Source organism: Diadema setosum, chromosome 17 (genome assembly GCF_964275005.1).
Source record: "Diadema setosum chromosome 17, eeDiaSeto1, whole genome shotgun sequence".
Taxonomy (NCBI): Eukaryota; Metazoa; Echinodermata; class Echinoidea; order Diadematoida; family Diadematidae; genus Diadema; species Diadema setosum.
Window position 1 is genome coordinate 13525666 of NC_092701.1, and position 15029 is coordinate 13540694.

General features: G+C 39.0%; 1 protein-coding gene across 1 annotated transcript in view; it reads left to right on the forward strand.

The window, feature by feature from the left end:
* Window positions 1–14722, forward strand: part of LOC140240742 (E3 ubiquitin-protein ligase UBR4-like) — a 91731-nt gene extending 77009 nt beyond the window's left edge. The window contains exons 94-110 of the mRNA XM_072320508.1: window positions 44–125; window positions 524–677; window positions 1150–1272; window positions 1976–2166; window positions 2603–2675; window positions 3273–3373; window positions 3855–3954; window positions 4596–4724; window positions 5255–5344; window positions 7985–8107; window positions 8603–8736; window positions 9529–9654; window positions 10163–10357; window positions 10989–11213; window positions 11755–11941; window positions 13022–13088; window positions 13749–14722. Coding sequence (XP_072176609.1) covers window positions 44–125; window positions 524–677; window positions 1150–1272; window positions 1976–2166; window positions 2603–2675; window positions 3273–3373; window positions 3855–3954; window positions 4596–4724; window positions 5255–5344; window positions 7985–8107; window positions 8603–8736; window positions 9529–9654; window positions 10163–10357; window positions 10989–11213; window positions 11755–11941; window positions 13022–13088; window positions 13749–13813 — 2165 coding nt within the window. The 3' untranslated portion in view covers window positions 13814–14722. The remainder of the gene's footprint in view (window positions 1–43; window positions 126–523; window positions 678–1149; window positions 1273–1975; window positions 2167–2602; window positions 2676–3272; window positions 3374–3854; window positions 3955–4595; window positions 4725–5254; window positions 5345–7984; window positions 8108–8602; window positions 8737–9528; window positions 9655–10162; window positions 10358–10988; window positions 11214–11754; window positions 11942–13021; window positions 13089–13748) is intronic.
* The last annotated feature ends 307 nt before the right edge of the window (window positions 14723–15029 follow it).

The window sequence follows — 15029 nt, forward strand, 5'->3', positions numbered from 1 at the left end:
CTGCATAGAAATCTAGTAACACTCCACTGTTTCCCCTTTACAGATGTGGACACCAATGAGGAAGAAGTGTACAAACTGGCCTCAGTGATGAGTGAATGTGAAGGGTTAGAGGTCATGCTGCATAGGTAAGTCAAAGAGATGATAAACAGAACTAATACAGTATGGGAAGTTTCAGTCTTTGTTATTTGGGATACAAATCCTCTTCTCATAAAGCACTGAAAGCATCTTGAAGTGAAATGTTGCTATTCTTGCCAGTTACCACACAAGATTTGAACAGTGTTGTTTCTCTGTGGAAGCTGCAATTGTATGACTTACTGGATGGAACATTTGCTATGAAACAAAGCCAAGGAGAAGTTTATTGAGATTGTTGTTTCAGTGCACAACATGTGAAGCACAAACTTCTTCTTGATATCAAAGTGTAGTTGCATACAGTGTACTTTCACTAGACTCGCAGATGGCTTCCATAAAAATGAAATGAATTACAGTCAGTCTTACACCAGAGTGTACTATCTCATGCTTTCAGACTGGCCTTCCTGACTGACCTGGTTCGAGGCCAGCAGCTGCTGACCGTCCTACTCAAGCTTCTCAGCTACTGCACCAAGGTGAAAGGCAACCGCCAGAGACTCATTGAACCAGGCATGCAGACTTTGAACATCATGCTGGCTGTACTCAACAGGGTGAGACCTTGATCTTTAGAGACACCAACCCCTACACCAACACCAATGCTAACACCAATTTGATCTCCAACCCAAACACCAACACCAACACTGGCTCCAACCTCCATCTCTACAACTTCTAATTGTGTGTAGTAGAATAATAACATAAGCCTTTGCCAATGACCCATCCTGTGGGAATAATGATATTATATTCATGCTCCTTATTTGAATGATTATGTTATTGTATGAGCTAGGACCATTTAAAAATGAAGCAATTGTTGATTAGGATTTTACAGGTCGCACATTTGTTTCACTCTATTAATAATTTAAGATTCCTTGCTGTTCAAGCAGCAAGTGTAGTGTAAAAGGTTATTGGATCGTGGTACTCTGCAAAAAAAAAAAAAAAAGAGGAACTTTTCCAGCTGTGATTGTTACTTTCGTAGTGCTTAAAACTGTACCTTTTGGTGACATCTGTGTCAATGATTATGTGCAGGTGTTGCTGGCAGAGCATGAGGAGCCAGGCTCAGGAGGCGGAGCCATGGTTGCTGAGCAACTGCTGTCAATCATGGAAGTCATTCTGATGGAAGCAAACAATGAACCACTTGAAGGTGGCAAGGTACTAGTAACAGTGTGAATTCAACAACCTTTTAACCTATGAATATACCATTTGCCAAATACTTGTCATGGATTTTTTTAAGGTTTTTTTTTTCTTTGTCATGTCTAAAACCTCTTTTATAACTGTGTGTCAGAACTTGCTCTGATAGGGTTCATTAGTACTGTGCAGTAATCAGTATCGAACAGTTGCATTGTGTATGTTATAGTTATTCTCCTTTTACTTCTGGTTAAATAAAAAAAGAATAATGCAAAGATGTTATATTTACCTGTTGCCACAATGGATGCCTCTGTATCAACATTGTCAAACCTGCAAATTATCCTTTTAGATTTGTCAGTATGTGCTGCTGTTTGTGCTAAAGGTGAAGTGCATAAAAAAAAAAAAAGTGTTCATGCTGTTGCAGAGGCATTACATTGCAGGATATCTAGCAATATTGACAAAATTGAGGAGGTTGTATCTATATGAATGCCAGCAGCTCCCATCGAACAAACAAAATAGCACAATCAAAAGAGCTCTTCACTACAAGTACAAAAACCATTTGCTTTCATACTGGGCATGAGAAATCAGAGATGAAGGACAAAAGAAAAAAGAAGAAGATGCAGTTGTTCTCTTTCTCTTGCTATGAATTGAGCGAACTCCTGTTATAAAGCATGGCCTTGGGATCAGTGGTCATCTCAGTCTCCACTGTCCATTCTCCACCCCACAGCCATCGGTGATCCTCTCCTGCGACAAGTCTCAGCTAGTGGTCCTCCTTGACCGCATCAACAGTCCCTTCGTGCGGAGCCATGCCAGCGTGCTCCAGGGTCTGATGCGCATCATCCCTTTCCTGTCCTTTGGAGAGGCGGACAAGATGCGTACCCTCATCAACCACTTCAAGTCTTACCTAGACTTTGACAAGTAAGTCAGCTGGGGGGGGCGGCATGGTGTCTCCTTACATGGGGAAGTTAATGTCGCAACTCCATTCACTGCTTTGTGAATCAACTCAGGATAAAGTTCAGAAAACATAAAACCAAATTTAAGTGGAATATCATGTCAATGTCATGGTCGCTATGCGATGTAGTAGAATCTAAAGCACTCTAGTAAACACTACTTGAAGAAATCTCAAGGAACAATGACTAGTCATTTTTCATCGTCCACTTTAGGCATGAAATAAGCTGCCCGACTTTGCAGGGAACAATCTGTCTTATGCCACAACTATATTCTGTTTGTTTGTTTCTTTCACTCTTTCGTTCTTTCTTTGTTTTTGTTTACTGTTTTCCTGAAATTACGTCCCAGCTGTACCATAAGTACTGTTATGTTGAGGTAAATTTGATGTGTTTTCTTCACCATTCAGATTTGATGTTGATCACTCTCAAGATGATGAAGTACATGTGGAGTGCTTCTGTGTCATCGCAGCTGGTATAGAGGTGAGATTTTCTTTCTATTAGTGAATCAAATGAAGTCTGTTGCTTCTGAAGGGTTTGTCAGTATCCACTATGTGTTTAGAAAAGAATCACCACGATGTGTTGAGAAGAGAATTACTCATTACTCCCTGACACTACAGCTGACACAATAATGAGATCTGCCAGAATAAGTTTCTTATTACATTCTGTATGTGACATAATTGACTGAATGTAAGGTGGGTATTATTTTTGTGAGTGTCAGATTGATATCTTAAATGTATTTGTTAAATTGATGTGATTCAAACGGCGATGAAGTTACAGTACCTGAAATCTCATGCATATCATGCACACCATCAATGCATAGCATATCATACTTGATAGTACATAGAGCATACTAGGCAAAGAACAAGTGTCAGTGGTCAATTGCATTTTTTTTTTCTCATAACTGTATATTTTGTGAAGATATATGTCTCTTTCTGTCGCACTGTCGTAATCATACTTGTGCGATCAATGCATGCATACGAATGCTATATTCACTCTTTCTAAAGACAATGATTTTACTCTGTGTTTTAGGTGTGTCTCTTTACAACATACATGACAATTGCTTTTTATTTCCCTCAGAACAATGTGAATGGTATCCAGCTGAAAGACATGATGATAGAAGAAGGGATTGTCATGGATGCTATCAAATACGTCAGTTGCAAGATCCCACAGGCCAGCAAGTGAGAATAAGTAGTACTACTCTCATTTCATCATGTCTGCTATATATGTAATGTGTATAAACTGGATAACCAATGTCATTGTGTTTGATCAATAGCAGCTGCTGGTTTACTGAGTTTAAAAGCAATAATTTCTTTTTTGTCTGAGATGCTGGTGCTACTGAGTGTAACCTTCATTTTGAGTGTACATGTAAGTTTGAAGCTCTTTCTTCGTGCAATTTTGTGAAATCAATGGAGAATAATAAAAGTATTATGTTGAAATGCCTAGAGTTCAACACCCCTTTTGGTGTCAATAGGTGATATAAAAGTAAAGAATTTTTTTTTTTTTTTTTTTTGGGGGGGGGGGGTCCTGTGTGTTGCAGCAATAGTTTGTTACTGTAGATGTGTGTAGAAGCTTTGCTTATTTTACTACTGGTATCTTGATGAGTTTTGTGGCTGAAGAAAGACTGTAATTGATGACATTATTATCTGTCTGTGTGAACAGCCTGGATTCTGTACCATGGAAAGAGTTCCTAGCCAAGCCAGCTCTGCCGTATGTTCTCAGAATACTGACAGGGCTTTGTACAGGCCATGCCAAGTCACAGGTGAGATGGAGCCTTGTTTCTACCCTCATGATGTTAACAAACAAATTGTGACATTCGGATGGTTGATAACATCTGTTTACATTCCCGAATGAGAACTTAAAGCAAGATTAGAAACAGATGATTGTGTAGATGTTGCCATGTCTGCTGATATTCTATATTAACAAAAATTTCAAACATTTTACATTATATACAGCCTGTACAGTTTATTGTAATCTTTATATGCTTTTCTTTACATAATAAGACTTAAATCTGAGCAGATAACTGGTGATTATTTTAGAGAGGGGAAGTATGACTGCTTGATTTTGATTGCTTGTAATTCTTATCTTGCTGGGCAGGCATACACAAAAGATGATATACTAAAAAGAGAAGGTTTGCTTTGTATGCACTTTGAAAAATTATTATTGTGTAAATTAGTTCCTTATTGTAGCATTTGTATGATATTCACCTTTGAATTATATGTCAACCTCATTTATCAATTAATTTGTCATGATTCTTCTGTTTGTAATATGAGGGCAAATTCGAAGACAAAGTTGGGTGAATTGTCCCATTGAGACAAAATCAAAGAGGATATACGAATAAACACAACATTCTAAAGTTTTGTGATTAGTGCACAAACTGTGTTTATGCCTCCCCATATGTAGCTGCTGGCGGGCCGTGAGTGTATCCCAGCCATACACAAGATGGAGCAGATCTCATCTGAAGAAGGCATTGGATCCCTGTCAGAAAACCTGATGGAGGCCCTCAAGGCTAACCCCACAGTGGCCAAGAAAGTAGGTTCTACACCATGGTCTTCTTTTATCACTCTCTGCTTCCTCTGCTGTTTGTTGAAACCTCCTTCATTTTTTTTTTTTTTTTTATGTGTTTGCTTGTTGTGAACTCCAGATATTGGCATTCTTGTCCACACTATGTGTGTGTTCACCCATGTGTGTGTAAATATATAGATTTTTACAACAAAAAAAAAGTGCAGAGATTAACAGTGCAATGTGTGATCGACAAAATGTATAAGTTTGCAAAACATTTTGAGTGTAAGTCAAAATGCTGAAAATGGGAGGGAGGAATGGTAAAAAAGCTATATAATGTTTGAAGGGTACACTTCCCCAAACATAGTCATATAAATTTTACATGATTGATATCCTGTCATTCATGAAAAGAAGAATTACAACACTCAGTTACCTCCGGCTATCATCTGACTGTTATTATTTTTCATAGATTTTATTGCATTCATTATTACCTTGTAAGGCTTACTGGCAGTAGTAGAAGCTATCCAGTGAAGAGTCTTTTGATATGCTTCCTGTTACAGATTGATGAGGTGAGAGCCCAGACGAGAGCAGAGAAGAAGAAACTAGCCATGGCCATGAGAATGAAGCAGCTGGGTGCACTAGGCATGTCGGTGAGCACACCCTTCTTCACTCTATTGCCATACAGTGCTGTTTATGTTAAGAGATTGCTTTTGGTACAAATTGGAAGTGTGAAAATGCATGAAGTCAAGGCCTGAATGGAGACTATGGTCTTCCAGGATGGTCCTTGATTAAAGGAAGACATCATTCTATGTTTAAGTGGACTTCTACAATGAGAGAAGAATCAAACAGCCATAACTGTATAAGCGTAACATTTCAATTTGAATTAAAAATGTAATGGAAGTTGAAAATTTGTAGGTTTTTATGAAACTAACATCCTTCACAGCCACATGTCCAAAGTGAATGATGTGATGATAACATTGTTTCCTATAGACCTGTATAGAAGTAAAGCATTGATAATGTAACACATTTGCTGGATAAATGCGTACGTAGATGTTGCATTTGAGTAAGCTCAAATTTGTTATGTGTATGCATAATAAAGAACAGACCTGCATTTGCAGGTACCCAGTGAAAGAAATGGTAGAGTTGGCATTAACTTGTGTGGTCAATGCCCTCATGTTGAAAGTCGTGGTTATCTTGTTGCCCACTGGCTGAGCAATGCCCAAGTGTGGTTATACACACCACGAAGAGCAAAGGACCCTTATGGTCACTGGGACTTGCCGACAGATGACTGAAAGACATCGGTCATCTGTGCGATAATCCCATACATTAGTGTCTTCTGTGCGTGTCTGTGTTTGTGTGTGCAGACTTAAAAAATCAGTATCATAACCTGAGTGCCGTCCAAATCTGAGACTGATATCTTCACTATGTACAATCTTGTCAGTATTTTCCAGTGTGTCTGTGGAAGGAATCAAATTTGACAAGAAGTCTTGAGACCATACTGTCATTGTTGATAATATACACATGTCTAATTGTTCCGTGTTTGTGAAACTACTTTTAACCCTTGTAGACATGAATGTTTGCTGCTTATTTCAAATTTTAAAGAAATACATTGTACAGTTGAACCTCTCTTATCCGGCCTCCCTTTATCCGGATCTCTCTATTATACGGACGCAATCTCGCCGTGATTTTTTTTTTAATAATTACGGGAGGAAAGGGGGATTCCCAACTCCTTGACAACTCCTACCCAAACACACATGAATTACATATTACTTACAACATGATTAAAGATAATATAAAGTTTTGGTATTACCTCAAAAGTTTCCCTGAATTTCCTTGTCTTAGTTTGTGTTTCAGGTTAAAGTACCTTTCATATAACTAACACTGTGAGACTTACTCGCCCCAAAGTGCTCTCATGTCTTAGTAATCATGCAATAATGGTTTCGTACCAGAGCCGCCGCCGTACGGCGGCGAGGTAATACACGTATTGTACGAAACCATTATTGCATGATAACTGCGACCAGCAGCGTGCAGCCCCGTAGGCATACCGAGTAGCTAACTGCGACCAGCAGCCCCATACGCATAGCTAAATGGGGCTTCGCATTGTAGCTTTCAGGATCATGACAGATTTAGTATCGCGGGTAAATATCAACTTAAAATTCAAAAAATTCTTCAATTTGAAGACTTACCAATTAAGTTGAAGTCTTGAAAACAGGCTTCGGACAACGTTTGGTTCCGCCAATAGTCCCTTTCTGTTCGAATTGATGACTGAATGTGACTCGGTCGAGAGGACCTTGGGAGAGCTACACTGAATTGACGGCCAGTGCATGCGCACACAAACATCTTATCCGTTCGTGGATTTGAAATTTGTTCGCATGTGATATGTGCGTATGCGATGGTCGTAGTAATCAGTGTATGTAGCTCTCCCAAGGTCCTCTCGACAGAGTCACATTCAGTCATCAATTCGAACAGAAAGGGAATATTGGCAGAACCAAACGTTGCCCGAAGCCTGTTTTCAAGACTTCAACTTAATTGGTAAGTCTTCAAATTGAAGAATTTTATGGATTTTAAGTTGATATTTACCCGCGATACTAAATCTGTCATGATCCTGAATGCTACAATGCGAAGACCCATTACGCTATGCGTATGGGGCTGCTGGTTGCTATGCGTATGGGGCTGCTGGTCGCAGTTAATTGCATGATTACTAAGAAATGAGAGCACTTTGGGGCGAGTAAGTCTCACAGTGTTAGTTATTTGAAAGGTACTTTAACCTGAAACACGGAAATTCAGGGAAACTTTTGAGGTACCAAAACTTTTTATTATCTTTAACATACATTACATCAAATTTCCTTCCAAATTGCTTACCTCCAGACATTTCAACATCCCCAAACATCCCCAATTGTAACAATGAAAAGGTTGCAGTATACACATTACTACATGTGGTACTACAATGGGCTACATCAGTGCATGTGTATGTATGTACATGTATAAAGCATTGAGTCTCCCGTATCCGGCCAAATCCCTTATCCGGATGAGCCCCGGTCCCGACTTGTCCGGATACGAGAGGTTCAACTGTATATATATTTTCCAAGTTTCTGCCAACCGTAATGAAGGGCATTAGTCTCATAAGGACAGCTGTGTATATGTGAGCATGGGGGGGGGTCCAACTGTAGGCCTATTAGATCTGTTCGTCTAAAGCCTTCACAGAAAGAACTGTCGTAAATTATAAATGCCTAGATTAAAAAAAAAAAAAAAAATGTGTGTATGGTTGATGGTTGATATCTCTCTTGCAGACAAATGAGAAGGGTCAAGTGACAGCCAAGAAGACAGTCTTCAAACAAATGGAGGAGTTGATGGAAGAGACTGGACTTACATGCTGTATATGCAGAGAAGGCTACAAGTACCAGCCGGAAAAGGTAAAATGCAGCACATAGCTATGATTTTTACCTAGCTGGACAAACAAAATGGAGGATAACTCATAACAATGAATTTGTGTAATGTTTATTTTGCTTTGATGGTGATAAAATGATGTAACCACTCCACAAATGTTGTTGAAACATCACTCAAAGGAAATATGTGATACTTTGATATTGTTAGTAGTTCAAGATGTTTTTGTGTCTCTGAAGTTATTTGCATACGATGTGCTCATAGAAATAAGTATGTAAGAATGAAGCTGATTCAATTGTGCATTACAGGTAATTAATGAAACAAGACTGCAGAACTTAAAGATTTTGCACTCTACTTTTCACTAGAAGTGAAGTTTGTTTATTTTATGTGCATAAGTTATGCCAAATCATGCTTTAGGTTGGCATGTATTATAGCATTGACAAACTAAGTTAGCAGTCATTGTGAACATTGTTTAGAGTTGGCAGAATTATGACTTCTTTTCTATGCCATTTGCTCTCTTAAAGGTACTTGGGATCTACACCTTCACAAAGTGTTCCCCATTGGAAGAGTTTGAGATTAAATCTCGCAAGACGCAGGGCTACACTACAGTCTGCCACTTTAACATCGTTCACTATGACTGCCATGTAGCAGCAGTCAGGTAAACGCTGGTCTCTTAATACTGGTTTCTGCTTATTGTCTCTTTCTCTATAACAATATGTGAAGTCACCTCTGGTCAGGGGGAAGGAGGCCATTATGCAGCTATGGAGTGGTCAGTGGGAAGGTGTTTGACCATAAATCATCTCCAGTTGTGATGCTGATTTTTACTGACAGATAAACAGACAACTTGAGAATTTTTGCTAAAACCTGTAGAACACTCTCCTTGAGAGATATTTTGTGTCATTTCATTGTTGAAAACCAAAGTGAGCATAAGCACTGAAAAAAAAAAGAATGTCAAGTCTGTGGCAGTACGATTTATGCATGGCATGATGGCAGGTTTGGATTTGTTACAGGACATATTGTTGAATTATCTTGGCTGTACCTGCAAACTTTATGTTGTCAAAAACTTGCCTTTGCAGCAACATTTGTTTCTGTGTATAGAGGAACCCATAAACTTGAGAATTTGACCTCACTTCTTACATTTCTGATAACAATCAATATCATAGGGCATATCAGAAATTAAGATCATCAGAATTTGAGTGAAGTATGAGCTCATTTTACTGAACTTCGATAAAAGTCCACCTTCATGACAAAAGTTGACAGTTCTAAAATGTAACTTCATCAATTGCTGGAATGGGCCTACTAAGTAGCCAACTATAGTTTAACTGTTGAATGCTTCTTGCACCAATGATTTCTGATAAATACAGTTGTAATAAAGTAGCAGGTGTTGTGATTAAGTTGTGATAAAGTAGAGCAGAGCATGAAACTATGCTCATATGATTTGATTCTGTAGACATGCCCGAGGCAGAGAGGAATGGGAGAGTGCAGCTCTGCAGAATGCAAACACCAAGTGCAATGGACTGCTCCCTCTATGGGGACCATCTGTGCCGGAGTCAGCCTTTGCCAGTTGTCTAGCAAGGTACATCTTGGTTCCACTCCATAAATGTGGGCCCAGACCCTATTTGTTGGCTTGGTATTCCAGCAGTCAATGACATGTACAGTCGTACAGTAACACTTCCATTGGATGACTGAAAATTGTGCAAGTGCCAACTGGAAAAGAAAAAGTGACAAACTGGTGAACTTCAACAAAGCAGGATGTGAGATCATACAATGAATGAAACAGTGAATTGTGAGGGTACAAAATGTAGATGAGAGGGAAAAAAGCGGTGAAAGAATTCAGGTGTAGTAAACTATCATTATCAAAGCAAATGAGATGGCTTCATAGCGTTGCTTTACAAATGTTGTCGTTGTTTAAGGAAAGAAAGAAGAGAGAGAGAAAAATTTACAAATAAGTTCATATATGTTGCATTACCTTGCTATGTATACTTGTAAAGGTATGAGCCTTTATTCATTTTCCCCCATGAAATGTAACTTGGTACCCATATTCCCTGGATTAAACCATCTCACGTACCTCTTCATCCTCACAGACACAACAGCTACCTGCAGGAGTGCACAGGCCACAGGGAGCCAGCCCACCATGCCACCATCCATGATCTCAAGCTCCTCCTCCAGCGCTTCGCCTTTGAGCGTTCCTTCAGTGACGACAGCGGGGGCGGGGGCCGGCAGAGTAACATTCACCTGATACCCTATCTCGTGCACATGGCCCTCTATGTCATCAATACGTAAGGAGTCTGGCTGGATGGTCACAGTATGACTTGGTTGTACAGTGGTTATGGGACATATTATAGTTTGGAGCTTGGTTGGCACATGTGTTCTTAGCAGTTATTGTGGATGTAGCTTTGTGTAGATATGATATTAAGAGGCTTGGGTGAGACACTCCCAGTGCAATTCTTGTGTAACCACAAATGCAATATTCAAGTTGACATGTTACTGTAGGTGTGAAGTGTATATTTGTTACTCAACTATAGTAGTTATAACTATTGGTCTATTGGTGTGCAGTGGCATTTGTGTTTATTTTACAAAGAAATTACAATGCAATTGATGACAAGTACACAAGTACTTGTACTTCAGCCTTTACAAGAAACAAACAAACAGACCAAAAAAATAAATCATTCATTCCATGTGACACCATTGTGTAGTTTGTTTAGAGTCAGAGTGGGTAATGGGAGTCTGAAAATTGAATTATCAGTAGTTTAATGGTGTTTGATAAAGTTGAAAATAAATAGAATAGAAATAATCATGTTCTGTAAATTGTTTGCTTTTAAGGAAATCACTCAACATTTCTTGAGTATTTTTTGACATGAAGTAGGGAAACTTGATTAGGTAACAATATGTATTGCTTTTAACCATCAGAACACGCTCTGTTCCACGAGAGGAGAAGAATTTGAACAGCCACCTGAAGTCTCTACCGTCCAAATGGGTGGAGGCAAGCTATGAGGTGGATGGCCCTTTCTACTACGCTACTCTGCATGTCCACCTCCTGCCCGCAGAGAAGTGGAAAGAGAATCGTGTCACTGTCTTGAAGCAACTCCTTGTGGCAGCCCACACCAGACATGTCAGCCCCTCAGGGGCTACCATGTAAGCTTACACTGATTGTCTTTTATGTTGAAAGAGAAAAAAGCCATATAAATTCATTATATGTGTACTAGAACCTTGGTGAAGTAAGGATCACAATTCTGTATTCTGTTATGTTTTATTCAAATAGTTAACAATTCATCTCGGGATTTTTACCAGGGGCAGCAGAATGCGGGGTGGGGGGGGGGGGGGGAGGGGGGAGAGGGGGAATTAAAGAAGAAAGAAAAAAACAATCGGGGGGGAAAAAATCACACGATTATGACTTTCGGGGTGGTGAGGTGGGGTTACTATTGTACCCTTGACCTTGAGGTCCACAGCCCTCACCCTAAAAAAAAAAAAGAAATGTTCCATGGCCTGTTTATGACCAGTCATAATTAGAGTCATGTAGTCACAAACATGAAATTATATTATTGGGTACCTGTAGATGTGCTGCAGAAGAAATTGATTTGAAGGAAATTGTCAACGATGTTGTCAGAAATTGTCAGTTCAGCTTGTATCATGCTGCTGTATTTATGGAGCACACTATGCTGATTGAAATTTACAGGTTGTCTGACAAGCTGGTGAAGGAGTTCAGGGTGTACAAGGGAGCTCTGGTGTTCTTTGGTCTCATTGAGAAACTCTACACACTGATGCTGAAGGACATGACTCATCAAACAGGCAATACCTGGCCAGTCAACCTGGCTAACTTCATCCGTCATAGTGACGAGGTTCTCCTCAAGGCTGGAGACAAGGTACGTTATATACACTGAGATTACGTTTAACTGCGTGAGTGCAGCAGTAGAGACACTGTGTGTAGTTGTGGCACACACATTTCCTAATCACACGTTTTGAAGGTGACTCCATGATGATGTAGACACAAGTTATCACAAATGGGTTGGCTCAGTTTTACTCCATTTGCTCACTTGTATTGGAATAAGCAGTTTTCTGCAGCTTCAGCAGCCCCCCAATTTTGTTTTGTTTTGTTTTGTGTTGTTTGTTTTTTTTTGCATAATACATAAGAATACAAAGGGTCTAACCACTTTGGGCCCCCCACTTTTTTTTTACTCTGGATGTGGCACCAGAAAAATGTGGTTAGGCTTTTGTTTTTTGTTACTTTGCTTTTTAGCTGATGAAACCCAGAAGTAGCACCAGAAAATTGGACTGAAGGCTCTCTTTTTTTTTTTTCATGTCGGCTGATGAAACCCAGAAGTGGCATCAGAAGTAAAAACTGCCCCCCCCCCCCCCAACCCACTTGTTCTGATACCAATTAACATTTTTACACTGTTTGTTTCTATCCTTAACTCACATAACTATTTTGAAGCATTAACGCTTTTTTTGTGTGTCTTATTTGTCATCTTCAAATGGTAAATAGTGGCTCTAAATATGACATCAGCTTTACAGATAATGTTCCAGGCGAAATTTGACTGAATGCATCATTACAAAACATCTTAGCATGTGTTTAGCAAACGCGTGGAAGCAAGCATTGTTGCAAATCCTTATGTAATTCTTATTTATCATTTAAACGTATATTCCAAGTGCAGAGATGTTCTAGTAGTTCAGAAGTCCCCATGTGCTATTATCTTAAAGCAAGGTTATTAGGTTGCAATAAAATATATATCACACATGTTGATTGTCTCCAGGCAGCCATCCAGAAATATTTTTTTTTCTTTTTTTTTACAAAAATGGAAATGTGTCACCGAACCAGGGTATGAATTGGTGATGATGAAACTTTGCCTCACTTTCTGTGTCCCTCTTACTTTATATCTCTCTCTCTATTCATCTATGTGACTATCTTTCTTTGTTTTTCTTTATCTCTTTCTCTCTCATCACAGCTGCTGGCAACCTGTGAAGATGACTTGCTGTCGTGTGAATCATTTGCAGAGTTCTGTGATGTCAATGGTGAGATCATCCTCTTCATCTGATTTTTCTTCTCATATCGTGTATGCTGAAGTAATTGTGTACTCAGACACTGTGTAGGAGGTGCTTTAGATGTTTACACGTTCATGTGACACGGCAGTGTACTTGTTCTTGATGACTGTCAGACATTTGCATTTTGGAACGCTGTATGGTTAATGCAGTGTTTAAAAGCTTTACTCTACAATTGTCAATCATCTTATAGATGAGGAAAATGAGTAAATGAAAGACAAAACAAAGTTTCATGATGCACCACAATGGTATACACTCTGTTTCTTCAGGACACATGGAGAATTTCCAGGCCCAAGTTTACTAGGCTTGAGGGGGCATTGCTGTCTGCAGCATTTCGTTTTACAAACTTAAGGGTGACTTAATGTGCTTTTAGATCTTTACTGTTAGATTGGACTGCTAAATATCAAAGATACATCATGGGATTCATAGATTTATATGTAAGATATGTTCACAGTGTCAGAAATATGCAGATATTTAATGTTTTTAAAGTGTCAATTTAATGTACAATAGATTCCAAGCTATGCCACAACTCTTACGTATGTATATACGAATCCTTTGTAATTACCTTCCACTTGATTCGCATTTGTTTCATCGCTAAAAGCCAAGATATTGTCCTTTCCCTTTCCCTTATAGGTCTGCTAGGGGACATAACAAACCCGGATCAGTTCCTGGTCGACACACTCAAGTCTGTTCCATAAGGCGTGTCTCACTTTCTTCCACCTGAACCTCTTTGATGGCCAATCATCCAACGCTTGTCAGACTGATCCCTATGACTGTCATCACTCCTTTCCAAGTTGATGACATTAATGTCATCAAACTGATTACCCACTGGCGGTGCCTGGGTAGCCACAGTTGCATGCTGATATCTTTGTCTGTAATTCAAGTGTTGATGTTGGTCTGAGAGAGTGAAAATGTTAAGTGTCAGGTGTATTATTGTCTATGTGCAAATTATTAAACTTCCACATATGTGTACAATGCAGGCAAAACACTAGAACCTATGTTGGATATAGCTGAAGACATTTTTACTTTGAAATCATTGGTAGTTTGCTGACATTGTGGTTTAGTTGTGTAGGTCTATACAAAATACATTTCAGTACCGGTAAATACAATTGTGTGTGCTTGGCATGCAGAATGGAATGTCTTGTGCCTGTATTGTCCATGCTGTATAATCAATCAGAAATGTATGCCAGATTTTCAATTGACATATATGATATATTTATCTCTTTATTGTGTGATTCAGATCCACCCTGTCTCCTTTTTTCAGAAGAATACATGTTTCAGGGTTGAAAGTCTCAGTAAGACTCTATTTCATTCTCCAGTGATCCTTGTAGCATGAGGCAGTGGAAATGATATACTGCAGATTCCTAATCTAAGGCTAGAAACAAAAACTGAAGATATTTCATTTGACCAAATTTTGATTATATCTTATGTATGCATTATGTATCATGGAACACATTTGTTATAGCTGAAAGCTACAGGTGCAGTCTCATATCCTGCTGAGTCAGCAGTTTTTATTCAGAATTATCAGGATATTTATCCATCATTGTGTGTATTTTGACTTCTTACCTGTCAAATCTTATAAGGGTCAGAATATTATTTGCATTTTTTTTTTTTTTTTTTTTTGTCAAATTGTCCATGTTACTTAACATTGATTGATTCCACTATACTGTAATCAACGTGTTGTGCTGGAGCATGATGGTATGTAGAAGTCATTATGATGTAGTTATGTGTATAATCAATTCCATTGTTGGGATTTAGATCATTTGGATCTACGTTTGCTAGCATATACAGTCAAACCTGCCTTAGCGGCCACCTCTCTATAGCAGCCACCTGTCTATAGCGGCCACTGAAAAATCCCCCCGAGAGAAAGCCCTGTTAAAGACCCTGTGTATAGCGGCCACCTGTCTAACGCGG